The sequence below is a fragment of the Anabrus simplex genome, chromosome 2, assembly GCF_040414725.1.
Source record: "Anabrus simplex isolate iqAnaSimp1 chromosome 2, ASM4041472v1, whole genome shotgun sequence".
In the NCBI taxonomy this organism is placed as follows: Eukaryota; Metazoa; Arthropoda; class Insecta; order Orthoptera; family Tettigoniidae; genus Anabrus; species Anabrus simplex.
The window spans coordinates 868,543,518-868,558,293 of record NC_090266.1 but is presented as its reverse complement, the minus strand read 5'-3'; the positions used below and the strand labels follow the sequence as shown (position 1 = coordinate 868,558,293).

General features: G+C 39.5%; 1 protein-coding gene across 1 annotated transcript in view; it reads right to left on the bottom strand.

Moving 5' to 3' along the window:
• Positions 1 to 14,776, bottom strand: part of LOC136863150 (endothelin-converting enzyme 2) — a 539,501-nt gene that overhangs the window by 94,848 nt on the left and 429,877 nt on the right. The window contains exons 7-8 of the mRNA XM_067139494.2: positions 2,165 to 2,292; positions 893 to 996 (exon numbers count right to left, since the gene is read on the bottom strand). Coding sequence (XP_066995595.1) covers positions 893 to 996; positions 2,165 to 2,292 — 232 coding nt within the window. The remainder of the gene's footprint in view (positions 1 to 892; positions 997 to 2,164; positions 2,293 to 14,776) is intronic.

Below are 14,776 nucleotides of genomic sequence, written 5' to 3'. Positions count from 1 at the left end.
AGCCATTTCTAACTCTATTTCTTTCCAGTCTGCACCTCCTTCTTAGTCTCTTTATTTCTCTATTATAATAAGGTGGGTCTTTACCATTCTTGACCTGTCTGCTGTCTCTCATATCAGACAGCTCTTCAGCTGATCTTGTCAGCTTGAGTAAGACCCTATTCCAGATGTCAGTCCAGGATTAAAATCATTGGATTAGCCAGGAAATGAACCTGGGCCCTTTGGGTAAGAGGCAACCCATTAAGGGTCTTACCCACCCAACTTGACTGCTGGCTATTATGTCATTAGGTATAGTCGTAATGATATCTAATGTTTGCTTCACTATTATGGATGAGTGTCCAGATACTTTTGATCAGACAGTGTTCTTCCATGTTTTGGGTATAATTGAATTAACTCTGAAATCTGCTTGTGTTCAAAATGAACTACTCAATTTCTCCACCTATTATTCAAATATATCAACAGATATAGTAGTTAAATAACCTAGATATGAGAATATACAGCTGTTTAAAATAGTGCTCAACTAAAATATAAAGAAAAGCAAATTCCATCATCAAAATATTATCTCCTAGGTGTTAACAGAACACTTTTGTAAATTCTTTCCTATTAAACCTTGTCCGTTACTGCCAATGTTGCCTTACTAAAAGTCAGAAAAGTCATGAATCTTTCAGGAATGTTGTCTAGTTTGATTGAAATCAGCACAACTATTCATAGGTCAAAAGCAAGGCTTGTGTACAAATCTACTATACACTATTTTTCCAAATTTTTGAGAAAGTAAAGAATCACTGAAGAGGAAACTAGAACATCAAAGTTTACTATAGAAAAGGGAAATACATCGCAATTAAGGAAGAAAGAACAAAATAAGATGAGGTGGGATAGTGTTACCAAACATCTTTACCTGTCAAAGTTTGCCAGTATACATTCCGATCATTATTGAACTTCTGAGATAAGTATGGAAGATATGATGAGGTGAAGATCCATAGTACATAATTGTTCAGAGCACTGAAACAAAAATTAAATTAATACATCACTCATATTCAATGAAATTCGGTAACACTTGTAAAATGATGGCACCGGTACATGTTTTCAGTATGATTACTGATCTCAACACCTGTATGCTTTCACACACAAATACACTGGTAGGACACTAAGCAGGTGAGTGGCATATTTAAAGAATATACTGCATTTTCCGTGGATAATCCCCTTTGATTCTTTCCATACTCACTTCAGGAAAACTCTGGGATGGTAACTCATGCAAACATCAAACCATTTTTATCATTCAGTCTTACAAATGAACTTCATACGTTTACACACAAAACTTAAAACATTTTTGCATATAAAGCACTTGGAGTTAAAAGAAGAGCATTTTCCATTAATAGCTTATAATATTTGTATTCTGTCAACATTTAGAAGTAAGGTAGCACAAGGGAATAAGAATGTACAGGTAGTTCAAAAGAAGACATTCAATTCACCTCTTGCTAGACTGCCCATGTCAAACACATCAAATTCAAATTCTTTCAGTCAAGAGCACACTCACTGATCACCCAATAGTAAATATATTGATATACATAGAATCAATCACTTCTCCTATGAGACTTCCATGACATCTTCTATTTGTCACTTGCTAAGAACCAATATGTTAGCTGTCTACAGTGATCAATAGACCATCTCAGATAGTTTGAACCATCATCAACCTCTAACAGTCTCACATCCCTTATTTCTTGCACTGTAAATTGCCTAGATGCAGAATCTTTACATTCACAAAACAGCACAATTCACCTCATCACCTTCAGTGGCAGGGGATACTTTTGGCAGTCTTGTGAAAATGTGTGAATGACATGCATGCCAAGGAGAGGAACCTGTTAACAGAGAGGATGCTCGAGTGGAGAGAGAACCCAACACAACACTGGAAAGAACAGAGCTGTTTCCACCATGAGCAAAAACCAACAAAATGACTAAATGCCTGAATACACATTAATCTGCCAACAGTGGGCTTTAAACATTCAACTCATTACCATTAAAATAATTGCTTTCTTGGTGATGTACTATAATACAACAAATGTCTACCATACCCTTGCCTTAGTAGTTAGTAACACACTCTTAGGGTTCATTAGGCATAACATAATTTGAAAGCTAGAATTCCCAACAAAGAAGTAATAGTCATCTCTACCTGCGGTCTGAATTGGAGATTATCTCTGAAATCTTCACAAGATATCTGGGAGAGGGTACCAGCACCTCAGTGTTGCCATGAATGGCAGCTTTAGGGAACATCGCTTGCAAAATCTCCAGCAAAGGTATCTGTGAACAGAGAAAATAAACTTTCATTAGCATTTACAATCTTAACATTTGATGTAGATCATGGATACATTGTTCTTTTCATGCACGTAATAAAAAGAGATCCTCTCTAAAAATATTAAGGGAGCTTCATAAATAATTAACAATATCCAGAAGAAATTATGAAAGCAGATTTATAGACACACAATAAGCATCACTTAAATTTTAAAAGTTTTAGCCCACTAAGAACTTCCATAAAATAAGCACTTTAAAGCTCTCTGATTACACTGTTGTTGTAATGCTCTGAATCAAGTAACTACACAACTGAATCTGGTTACAGGAGAGAAGAAGCATTATAATAACCAGGGTTATGATTTTTAGGTGCAAATTTCAGATGAAAAAAAGGAAGGGAAAAGGTGCTCAAATAAGGTTAAAAAAAAAAGAAGAGAGACAAAAAAGGTGCTGGTTTATTCAACTAATTCAATGATTTCTCTTTCCTCTATTCTAGTTTATTGAATTACAAACAAGTGCATCAAATTATCACTAATCAAAAGAGGGAAAAACATGAAGCTTTTGTACTTCAAGACATTAAGCATCTCTACATTTTTAAAAGTAAGTCTGTTTCTATTAGGAGATAGAATGTCTTTGTAGATGCTAAAGCTTCTTTCAACATCCATAGAAACCAGTGGGGCAAACCTTGTATTTGCTCGGAATGGAAACTCTACAGATGTGGCGAATTCATCAATGTCTGGATTCTTCTGAAAACTAGACTCAAGTTTTTCCTTTGGCAAAGTCATCTAACTGCTCCCTCACGGAAGTAAAAATATCCCATTGTTTTTCCTTTTCCAGACCTTGTTCTTCTAATCATTTAATAACTGCAGTCAGGTACTGTACTTGTAACTATGGACACAATATAGTTCTGTCTGCAAATTATGTATTCACTGGTAACAGAAGTTGCTGTGCCTTGAAAATTGCACCTGCGTTGACTGGATCCAAAGAAAGCACAAACTCTCTAATTTTGTCAAAATTCTCACACAACATATAAGCACGCTCAATCCACGATCCCCAGCGAGAAATGACCAGGAAATTTGGAAGGGGCAGGCCAGTGGTTTCCCTGTAGGCAACAACATGACTCACAACTTTCAGTAGAATCTTCTTCGGGGCAGAGATGAATTGATTTGCGATGTCGTATTCGTTCCTTATGGATTCACAAACCCTGTGAAGGGCATGAACCAAGCATGTCACATGCTTCAACTTAGGAAATAAAGGTTTCAATTGGTTAACAGCTGAAACCATGTATGGAGCTTAGTCCATAACCACAAGAAAAAGTTCTTCAAACTTGATACCAGGAGAGCAGAGTTTTTGGCAGAAGTCCATAAATGATTGGATTAGTGTACTGGCATTGGCTTTCTGCAGCTCATACATTTTTAATAATATGGGCTTAACGTTCTCCCCTGCTAAGGGAAAAACTACAATGTTCAAAACATATAATTCCATTAAGTCTATGGTTTCATCCACAATGATTCCCACATCGCAATCAGACACTTTCTCTTTGATTCTTTGTGTTGTTTCTTGGTAAACAGGCTCCATGTAGTTATTTCTTAAAGTATTCTCATCGGGCACTGATATCTTTGTGTATTTTTCAAGAAATCCCTTAGAGGCTGGATGGTTCACCTTATTGAGTGGAATTCCTGCTTGTGTAAGAGCTGCAATGTTTAATTCCTTCAAATTTTGGCTTTTTGAAGAACTCTGTTGAAACGCATTTTGTAATAGAGGTTGCCATGATTTGTTTGCTTGAAGAGTCTTATTCACTTGATGCTTAGAGCTGGAAATGTGTTGTTTGACGCGATCTCACTGGTGTTTTTCATCTAACGAAATTCTTGAATCACAAATAGTACATCGCAAAACAGTTCCGTCAGTGTCTATGAAATCTTGTTGGAATTCCTGAACCAGAGCAATAAATTGGGCACTGGACACCTTTGGCATGGAAAAATGTAATAGTACACTCGTTTAGTAATGTAACAAAGTGTTAACACCAGTTCACTTGTTAACTCAATGCAACTATCACACAACTCACTCTTGCGCTCACTTGCTGTCCACACTCTCTTATAACACTGCGACAGTTACCAGAATGTTCTCATTCATGCTGGAACTGCAGTCTCAGCAATTTCTAGTAGCTTCGAGCAGAACCCAGTCTCAATTCTCGGAACTACGCGGGTGCAGTTGCTGACATCTCTGTGTCGCCAGCCTCCGCCTCCATGCGAACAGATGACATCTCTCACAGTAACAAACTCGCATTCACAAACAGCAGGCTACTGATTCTGTTGGGATAGAACCACTCATTGTCAACTGCTTTATTGCGGGCTACATTATAGCGGTGAAGCAAGAGAAAGAGGTTTTGTCGAACCCACAATTATTTTCCATTATTGCAGGTGTGCTTTCAACTCCCGCGGCAGTGTTTACTGAAAGAGGTAGGCTTACTATTCGCACGTACACAGCAAGCTGAGGAGACGTTAATTGAAAGTTAAATATTTTGTACTGATGAGAAATCTTATAGAATAAATTGGAATTAAACTTAAAAGAAAAAATGGGGGAAAAGGGGATTATGGGTATGGTTAGAGGGAAAAGGGATAAAAGGTCCCAAAAAATGGAAAAAGGTGCATGAAAAATGCCTCTCTTTGCAACTAGAATCAAAATTTCACCCTGCGATATCTTTCCAAACAGCTTTAATTTACTCTAATAAAAAAGGTGTGCACCTAAAAATCCTAACCCTGATTATAACACAACAAATGAGTAAGTACATTGTAAACACTTTTCCCTGGTGAAACATGAGTTCAATTTTTATTTTTATTTTTGCTTGATGTCGCACCAACACAGAGTTCAATATTTAGCCAGTGTGGTATTTTTTCCTAGCTAATAACTGATGTGGAAGGTACATCTTATTATTAGCAGTAAAATCTCTATTATTTGACTAAACGTACTTAGTAAATCTATAGTTTAATGCTGAATTCAGATAGTTTTCTTCTTTATTACAAAAAACTCTTTGAATAAAGACAAGAGCTTACTATCACACACTACTTTCGTGGACTGTAGATATTCTTGCATTTGGCAGAATTTGCACTGATACTTATTCAGAATGATCTCTTTTTCTCTTAACAATGTGCACTGCATATTCAAACTAAATATCCTCCTCCTCCTTCTCCTTCTCCTGTCTGAATATGAAGAAGGTAGTGTTGGGACAAACACAAACAACCAGTCCCCAAGTCAGAAGAATTAATCACATGCGATTAAAATCCCCGTCCTGGCTGGGAATCGAACCTGGGACTCTATGAACCGAATGCCTCAACACTGACCATTCAGCCAAGTCATTGGACAACAACAACAACAACAACAACAACAACAACCATCTTTTGGGTTTATGCTATATGAAGTAAGATTGAAAAGTTCACTATTTTTGAGAAATTTTCTCCTTTTGGCATTATTATATAAGTTTTTTTCTACATAAACATGGTCTTTGTGAATCATCAACTTTCCCATCAGTCTTTCTTGTACTGTATGGCGTAACATTTGTCGAATTCAATTTTCTGGTCCGTATTGCATTTACATGAAAGCAATAATATAAAAATGCTATTTTTAATTTCCTTTCATACAACAATCAGTCGTGAGAGACACCTGAATACTAGAATTTTATCCTGAAATGGAGTTCTTAATGTGCTAACATATCTTCCAAGATCTCTCAGATTTCAGTAGGAAAAAATGTAAACAATGTTGAGATTTGATCTCACAAGAGATGAGATGAGAGCCTTACCAACTGTGTCACTCAGCAGTAAATTTCAAAGAAAGACTTCAAGTCTTATGCTAGTATGTGATTTTACCAAGATATTGGTCATTTTTACCATGAAATCAAAGCAAGCAGCTTTCGATTGTCCTGGGTCTCTATCCCTTGTTTTACTAATCTGATCACACAGGGTATTATCTCTGGTTAAGTAGTATGCAGGATCAATTTTGATGGCATGAAATTATTATTAATGTTCTTTATGTTTCTTAGAATCATGAGAACATGAGATACCAAAGCATCATCACTGAAAGTCATAAATGTCATATATCAGTTTTGATCTACTGGCCATGGGCAAATTTTGGATTTCCCTTTTAATCTTCAACATCTTTATTATAGACTTTCAGTGTTTAGTCTGCAATCCTCGGTGAATTACCTAAGAATCTCCACAATCCTCTAATTACAACTCCATAGCCTTGCCTAGTGTTACACCCCTTATCATTAAAAACCAAGTCTAACCACCACCGCCTTGGTCTCCCCATACTAATGTTACCCTCCATGGCTGAGTCCATTATACTCCTATCTTACTTTTGCTCCTCCATTTGCCTCAAATGACCCCAGTACTGAAGCCAATTTATTGGTACAGCTTCATCCATGAAGTTTATTCCCGTCTCTTGCGCCCTACCTTACTTCCCTACAAGTAGCACATGTTAATACGCAGAGCATTGCCCCACATTTCTCAGAATTCTCAAACATATTTTCAACCTGTAATCTGGATGCTATAATGATTTCAGAGTCATGGCTGTGTCAGTCTATCCCTTCAGCACGGGTTAAAATGAATGGATACACTTTAGTTAGGAACGATAGAGGGGGAAAGCCTGTAGGCAGAGTCAGAATATTCATACGTGATGATTTGAAATATAAGGTAATATTTAAATCTCCAAGTGAATACTCTCACACACCGGAGTTCTTGTTCGTAGAAATTGAAGTTTGTGGTACGAAGTGTTCACTAGGTGTAGTTTATCGCCCACCGAAGATTGGAAAACCCACGGATCTAGAGGAAGAACTACAGGATTTAATATCCAGGTATGAATATGTGATTTTAATGGGAGACTTTGACATTGACCTGACAAATTAAACTACTAAGACTAGGCAACTAACATGCATGTTTGAATCCATTAATATGACAATTCTGCCCTTACAACCTACACACTTTGTTGGAACCTCGCACACACTCCTTGACCTAATCATTGTAAACAATAATTATCGTATATTGTCACACGGACAAATGCCTGTGCCAGGCCTTTCCCGCCATGATATGATTAACGCTGCATGATTAACGCTGCATACTCTTTGAAGTGTCCAAAATACAAGCCTAAGGTAATCACATACAGGGATTTCAAACATTTGAATGAAGGAGCCCTTACTGAGGATGCTCTGAGCAGACCATGCCACACAATTCAGTATATAAAGGACATTGACAACATTCATTCATATCCTAAAGGCAAGGCCTTGTCGCTGCAACCACATCTGCTGAGCGTTTCAGGTCAACAATTTTTTTCTAATTCAGCCTGTCCCTCACGGAGCAACATAGTATCTCATTTTAATAAACTTCTCTTAACTTTATACGACAGACATGCCCCCTTACGTACTGCTCGAGTAAAGCGACACACTAACTCTTGGCTCAATCAAGAAATTCGGGATCAAATGAAAGACACAGATGCAGCCTATAATTACTATGTGAAACATCCAGCACAGGACATTTTGAGAAATATAAAAGACTCCAAAATAAAACAATGCAGATGATAAGAAATGCTAAAATACGCTACTCATACGAAATTTTAAATACACATAACTCTGCTGTTGTACGGAAAACTCTCCGTGATATGGGTCTAAATAAAACAAAGACAAATGGTAGTAACTGTCATGTACCTTTGGACGATCTGAATGATTATTTTAGCTCAAGAACCGTCCAGACGAACAGAAATACCAAGAGAGCCACTATTGACAGAATATCTTCAAAGGGAAAGCATGGCGGGGAAACATTCTACTTCTCTCATGTGACTCTAGGTCATGTAAAGAGTGTTCTTAATTACACAAAATCAGGGTCTACTGGACACGATTGAATAAACCTGCCTTTTAAGAAAAATTCTAGACAGCATTCTTCCTACAATAATGCACATTATTAACACTTCTCTTATGACTGAAATCTTTCCTGAGAACTGGAAAAATGCCATCATCCGACCCCTGCCAAAAAATAGTACCCCCACAACCCTTGACGATTACTGCCCTATTAGTATCCTCCCTGTACTAGGAAAAGTACTGGAGAAACTAGTACACAAACAAATGACAGGCTATCTTTTACAACATCACTTACTCGACAGATATCAATCAGGATTTAGATCAAATTACAGTACCAACACATCATCAGTAAAAGTAACTAACGACATTCAGCTAGCAATGGATAATGGACAAATGACAATTCTAATTCTTCTCGACCTTACAAAGGCATTTGACTGTGTAGACAGACATTTTACTAGCCAAATTAGAAATGATGAAATTTTCTAATAATGTATTATGCTGGCTACGTTCCTATCTCATTTGACGTAAACATTGTGTGTCAGTGGGAGATAATATGTCTAGATAGCGAAATACTGAGATGGACGTAGCACAGGGTGGGCTGTTATCACCCCTTCTGTTCCCCCTATACATGAATGAGCTATTAGAACAACTGACGAGCTGTAAATATCACTTATATGCAGACGACATCCAATTGTATATTCATACAGGGCCGAATGACATGCAAGAAGCAACCAAGAAATTAAACGAAGACCTATGCAACATTAACAAATGGACTAGTAGCCACTGCCTGAAGGTGAACCCATTAAAATCGCAAGCCATCGTAAAGGTAATCGCCCACTGCAGGGAACTGCGCCGTGCTGCGCGGAACAAGCTTGTGGAACATTCCACGGGCCATTTTCCGAGACTTCGCCCATACAGCACACCTCACCGCGCCATGTCTCTCCAGTGCGGCTCACACAGAAATATGAGTTCCAGTTCCGAGGAGGACTTATTATATGCGGTTGCGCTACTTGCAAATGAGGAAGAAGAAAAACGCGAAACAAAAGTTTGGGTCCACAACATTTATGAGAAAAGGGAAACGTACAGAGAGTTTCACCATTTATTTCCTGATCTACTAAAGGACTGAAGTAAATTTTCCCACTACTTTCGTATGTCCCAAGAAAAATTCAATGAACTATTGAACCTAGTTAAGCCGTGTGTACCAAGCTCGGTAGCTGCAGTCGCTTAAGTGCAGCCAGTATCCAGTATTCGGGAAATAGTAGGTTCGAACCCCACTGTCGGCAGCTCTGAAAATGGTTTTCCATGGTTTCCAATTTTCACACCAGGCAAATGCTGGGGCTGTACCTTAATTAAGGCCATGGTCGCTTCCTTCCCACTCCTAGCCCTTTCCTGTTCCATCGTTGCCATAAGACCTATCTGTGTCGGTGCGACATAAAGCAACTAGCAAAAAAAAAAAAGCCGTATGTAGAGCGAGAAAATACCACCTTTTGCCGAGAAAGGCGTACAGTGCACAATACCACTAACTGCGTGAAGGTACGAGCGTGCTGGCACTAGTCAAGGACTCACGAGGACTGCCGAAACGGCACGAAACCACATTCTTTCCGTTATTCCTTCCTTCTACCCTCGCCCACACAAGCGCGCCGGAAGGAAATAGTTCCGTTCCAGAAACCTAGAGGCTTCTGGCGTGGCGCGGCTCCCTGCATTGGGCGTTAAACCATTTCATTTCACAAGAAGCAGACCACGGAAATTTCTTGTCAGCTGCGCTACGCGGCGCGGTGTAGTGGGCGATTACCTTAATAGGATCTAACAAAGCGCATGCCAAATTAGAAAGCATCAGTATACCGGTTATCAAGATCAATGAAACACCTGTAACACTGAAAGACTCCATTAAGAACCTCGGAATAATTTTTGATAAGTATTTAAGTTGGTCAGAGCATGTAACAAAAATTTGTCAACGTTTATTCAGGTCATTACACTCACTCTACAAAATCAGGAACATTCTACCTGTCAAAACCAGGAAACTGCTCGTTCAAGGGGCCAATACTACCAATATTTGATTATGGTGATGTAGTCTATAATAACATAAGTTGTTCACATGGTTCTAAACTTCATCGGGGACATAATGCCTGCATTCGATTCATTCAAAGTGTTCTGCTCCATTCCCACATCAGCCCCTTCCTCCATCAGCTGTTCTGGTTAAGATTATGTGATAGACGTAAGTACCATGCTGTTTCTCTTCTGCAAAAAATTCTGCGAACAGGTAAACCAGATTACCTCAGAATAGATTTCAACTACCTCTCTCCTTCACTTAGAGCACCCTCAAGGTCATCAATATGATCCCTGCTCTCCATCCCCACTCACTACAGTAGTACGTATAACAACTCATTTGTACTGGGGACCATATGTTCCTGGAATTCTCTCCCGGCTGAAAATAGACACATAATTAATCTAAAGCTATTCAGAAAAATGTGCTGGAAATTTTATTTACATTGAGATTAATTTACACTACGAAGCACCCTCAAATGTTAGATTATTAAGTTAAATAAATAAAATGTAAATGTAAGGTTGGTAACATTATGTTGTAACCACAAAGACTCACACACAAGATGCTGTCAATTGTGTACACATTTTTATTTACAAAGTATATACACATTACACACACATTAATGAACTGCCATGAGCAAAACACTGCTACAAAGGAGAAGAAGAAGAAGACTGCAACATCCGCATGTCAACCGATTACCAACACAACAGAATTACAACATGAATTCAAACAATTAACGACTTTCACTACAAGCCTTACTAACAACTCAACTCCAATTCCCAAGACTGCCTCTTTATATACATTGTCTGGCTAATATTCTAGAACAATATGACAAAACATGTTTTCTCTTAATTTCTAGTCTCCAATAGCCTAATTACAATGAATTCAATATTCTATACAATTCTAGTGAAATGATGCATCGTTCTGGACTATTAACCTGTGTTGCACAACATTACCTTGGATTTATACATCATACTTGCAGGTAATAATAAATTATATACTGTAAATTACATGTTCTTACATTAAATAAACTCATATTAATATACATACAGCACACGTGCCATGACATAACCTCACATGTTTTGTTATGACCACAATTTATACCAAATTAAGTCCATACATAACTGTGTAAATAATAATAATAATAATAATAATAATAATAATAATAATAATAATAATAATAATAATAATAATAATAATAATAGATGTAAACAACTTCATATCCACAACTCACACAAAATAATAATAATAATAATAATAATAATAATAATAATAATAATAATAATAATAATAATAACCGAGCTCGATATTTTCATTATTTACCCATGGGTTTAGAGAATTGTTTCCAAGTTATACCAATCCATTACACTTTCATCAATATCCCCCTATAACTTGAAACAATTTCAACAGTCTATCACACTCATTGACTTTGTCTTGGTCGTAGATCATATCTTCTCTCTTCCTCGACGTCGCTGATGTGCTTTCCTCCTCTTGACCGGATCGCGCCGTGTCAGGGGTCGGTGTCGCATTGCCACCAGCCTCCTCCTCGGTTGTAATCAATGCGTTCTCCTCCTCCTCATAACCAGATAGTGCTGTCATCAGTAGCCTCTCCTCCAGGTGGACCCCTGGCAGTGCCAGGCTTACTCTGTATGCGCAGCGGTTGGGTGACTCGCCACAATTCTGATGTGTCTACCTTGACAGGAGGGTTGGTCTTTAGTAAGTAAACACCATGGCCCACTGTTTATCCACCCCGAAGGGACCAACCCACTTAGGTGGGAGACCTGCGTGAAACCCTCCAAATCTTATTACTGATTGGGTGGTTACATCGCAGCACTTGCTGGCCTGGTAGGATGATCTGGGTCTCTTTGACATCTTAAGCCTTGCCGTGGGTAAGGGATCTCTTCTCGGCCAAAGCTTGTTTTTCCTTGATGTCCTGCTGCTGCTTACATTGCCATTCTGTTAGGGAAACAGCTGCATCATCTTGACCAGAAGTGGGTGGTGGACGAATCTCCCAATCCTGGTGCCATACAGCTGTCGACCAAGGAACAGCTCCGCTGAGGAATAGCCAGTGACACGGTTGATGCATCGTCGCAGGGAAAAGAGTGACTGCGGTATCTGACAGTCCCACAGTTGATGTTCACTGTCTATTAGGTGAACCAGTAGCATCCTTTTTAGCTCCTGGTTCCATCGTTCCATTGGATTGGCCCTTGGGTTGTAGATAGGGTTTGGTCCAGTGCTCCACACCCCATTCTATCATCATTTGCTGTCACTTCCTTGACGTGAACTGACTCCCGTTGTCTGACAGAATTCACCGTGGATAACCACAGCAGCTGAATACCTCATCCTGTAGAAGACTGGTGATGCGTCCCATCGTGGCTTCTGGTATTGGAAAGGCTTCAATCCATCTTGTGAAGAGATCGGTGATTACTAAGAGTCCTGTTTTACCCTTTGGTGTTCTAAGGTAAGGACTCATCAAGGCCAGGGCTATGACCTCCCAAGGGCGTTGCGGCCATCTTCCTTGCTTATAGGAATCTGCCTTCCTATAGCTTGCGTTCATGCAGGCGCAGATGTAGCACCCATTCACATAGTCCAGGATGTCTTTCCGCATGCTGACCCAGAAGAATCTTTGTCGGATAGACTGATATGTCTCTTCACCTCCTGGAATTCCGGCTTCAGTGCTGTCGCGGAACTTCTTGAGGATGTCCGTCGTGTGCAGTCTAGGGATCACCACTACTGCAGGTGTGTCGGAGAGATGAGATCTGTACATTAAGAGTCCTCTGTCAACACGGAAGTTCTTGTATCACGTCTTGAATTCGCTCGGGACAAGTCGACTATCGATGTACTGTCTCCTAATCCACTGCATCATAGTCCTACAGGGCTTGTCTTGTTCTTGCCATTGAATGATTACTCCCAGCTCAAGTTCCTTCTTGATGGTCATAAGAACAGGTTCATTGGGTTTGCTCTGGTGTTTTTGTGGAAATTCCCTCTTGACAATGGTCCTCCTAGCTTCAGGTTCCATGGCCGGGTGCCTAGAAGATGCCTTGCCTTGAAGATACATTAACTGGATATCTCCCAGGTCTACGTCGACTTCTGCATCCTTGCGAGTCCGGAGGTTTCCATTGTGCTAAGTGACCCTCAATCGCCTGTCTTTTCCAAAAAAGACTTCATGAGCTGCATAGTCTAGGATCACCTAGTATTCTACCAAAAAGTCATGACCTAATACGATGTCAGGTATTAGGTTCTGAATCACTGCAATGTTAACTACAATAGGCAGGTCCAATGCATTTAGCAGTTAGGTTACCCTGTTTGCTGCTCCCACTACACTTCTGAAATGGTAACTCTTCATAGGCGGTAGTAATCTGGCAACAGTCCATTCACGAATGAGTGACTTGCATGGCTGTTGAGTATGGCTGAAAAATTATCATTGCCTATCCTCAAGATGATAGCTGGGCAAGGTTGGCCTGTTCTGCTCACAATCTGAGCAATCCCTTTCCTATTTGTCCAGGGCTGTTTGTCTGTCGGGTCTTGAGGCGCATTCCTGTTCCCAGTCCCATCCCTCCTCAATCCAGAATGGGCCAGACCCAGTTTTTCCGATGCTAGAGTGAGGCATTTGTTCTTCAGGTGTCCCGTTCTTCCACACTGGTAGCATTTCCTAACTGAGCTGGTCTCTTCCATGGCTTTACCCTTGTGTTCTTCTTCCAACTGGGCGATGATTCTATGCAGATCATCAAAGGATCTCAGTTGCGATACCTTTACTAAGGGTCTAATCTTATCGTGGAGTAGCTCTACGATGTCTGGTAAGATCTTGTTCTTGTTTCCTTCAGGGTGCATCCGCTTGAATAGCTGGTACTTCTGGAGGACGAACATGCTAGCTCTCATGCAGGTCGGTTGTGCATCAGTCAGTAGCTTTCTTTTCACAGAGCTCTTCACTCCTCTGGAATTAAACCTAACAAAGAATTCCCTCTTGAAATCAGTCCAGTTAGTTTAATCCTTTCAAGTTACTCCACCAAGCAGCGGCTTGCCCCTGCAGTGTGACGAGTTGAACGAAGATGTCCTCCAGTAGATTAGTCCTTCCTAGTAGACTGACTGATCCCTCGATGAAGCTAGTCGGGTTCTCTTCCAGTAGCACGTGGAATCCGAAGAACTTGAAATGATCCATATGTTCCAGTTTCATATTTCCACGTGGTATTCAATCCTACTCCTTACTTCTTCAATCTTATTCCGTACTTCTTCAATCTTCTTCCATACTGACATCACTTTGGTCTTGTAAATGCTAATTTTCATATTATACTCACTGCACCTATTTTCAAGCTCCAAGGTATTAAATTGTAGGCTTACTGCTCAGTCTACTACATTGCTGGCATAGGCCAAACCGCTTACTATATTTCCACCCAACTGAATACCTTCCTGCCTTTCAGAAAATAACACATGGATACTATGAAAAACAAAGGTGAAAGATTACAGCCTTCTCAAATTTTTATTATTATTTTTTTTTTTTGCTAGTTGCTTTACATCGCACCAACACAGATAGGTCTTATGGTGATGATGGGACAGGCAAGGCCTGGGAATGGGAAGGAAGCGACAATGGCCTTAATTAAGGTACACCC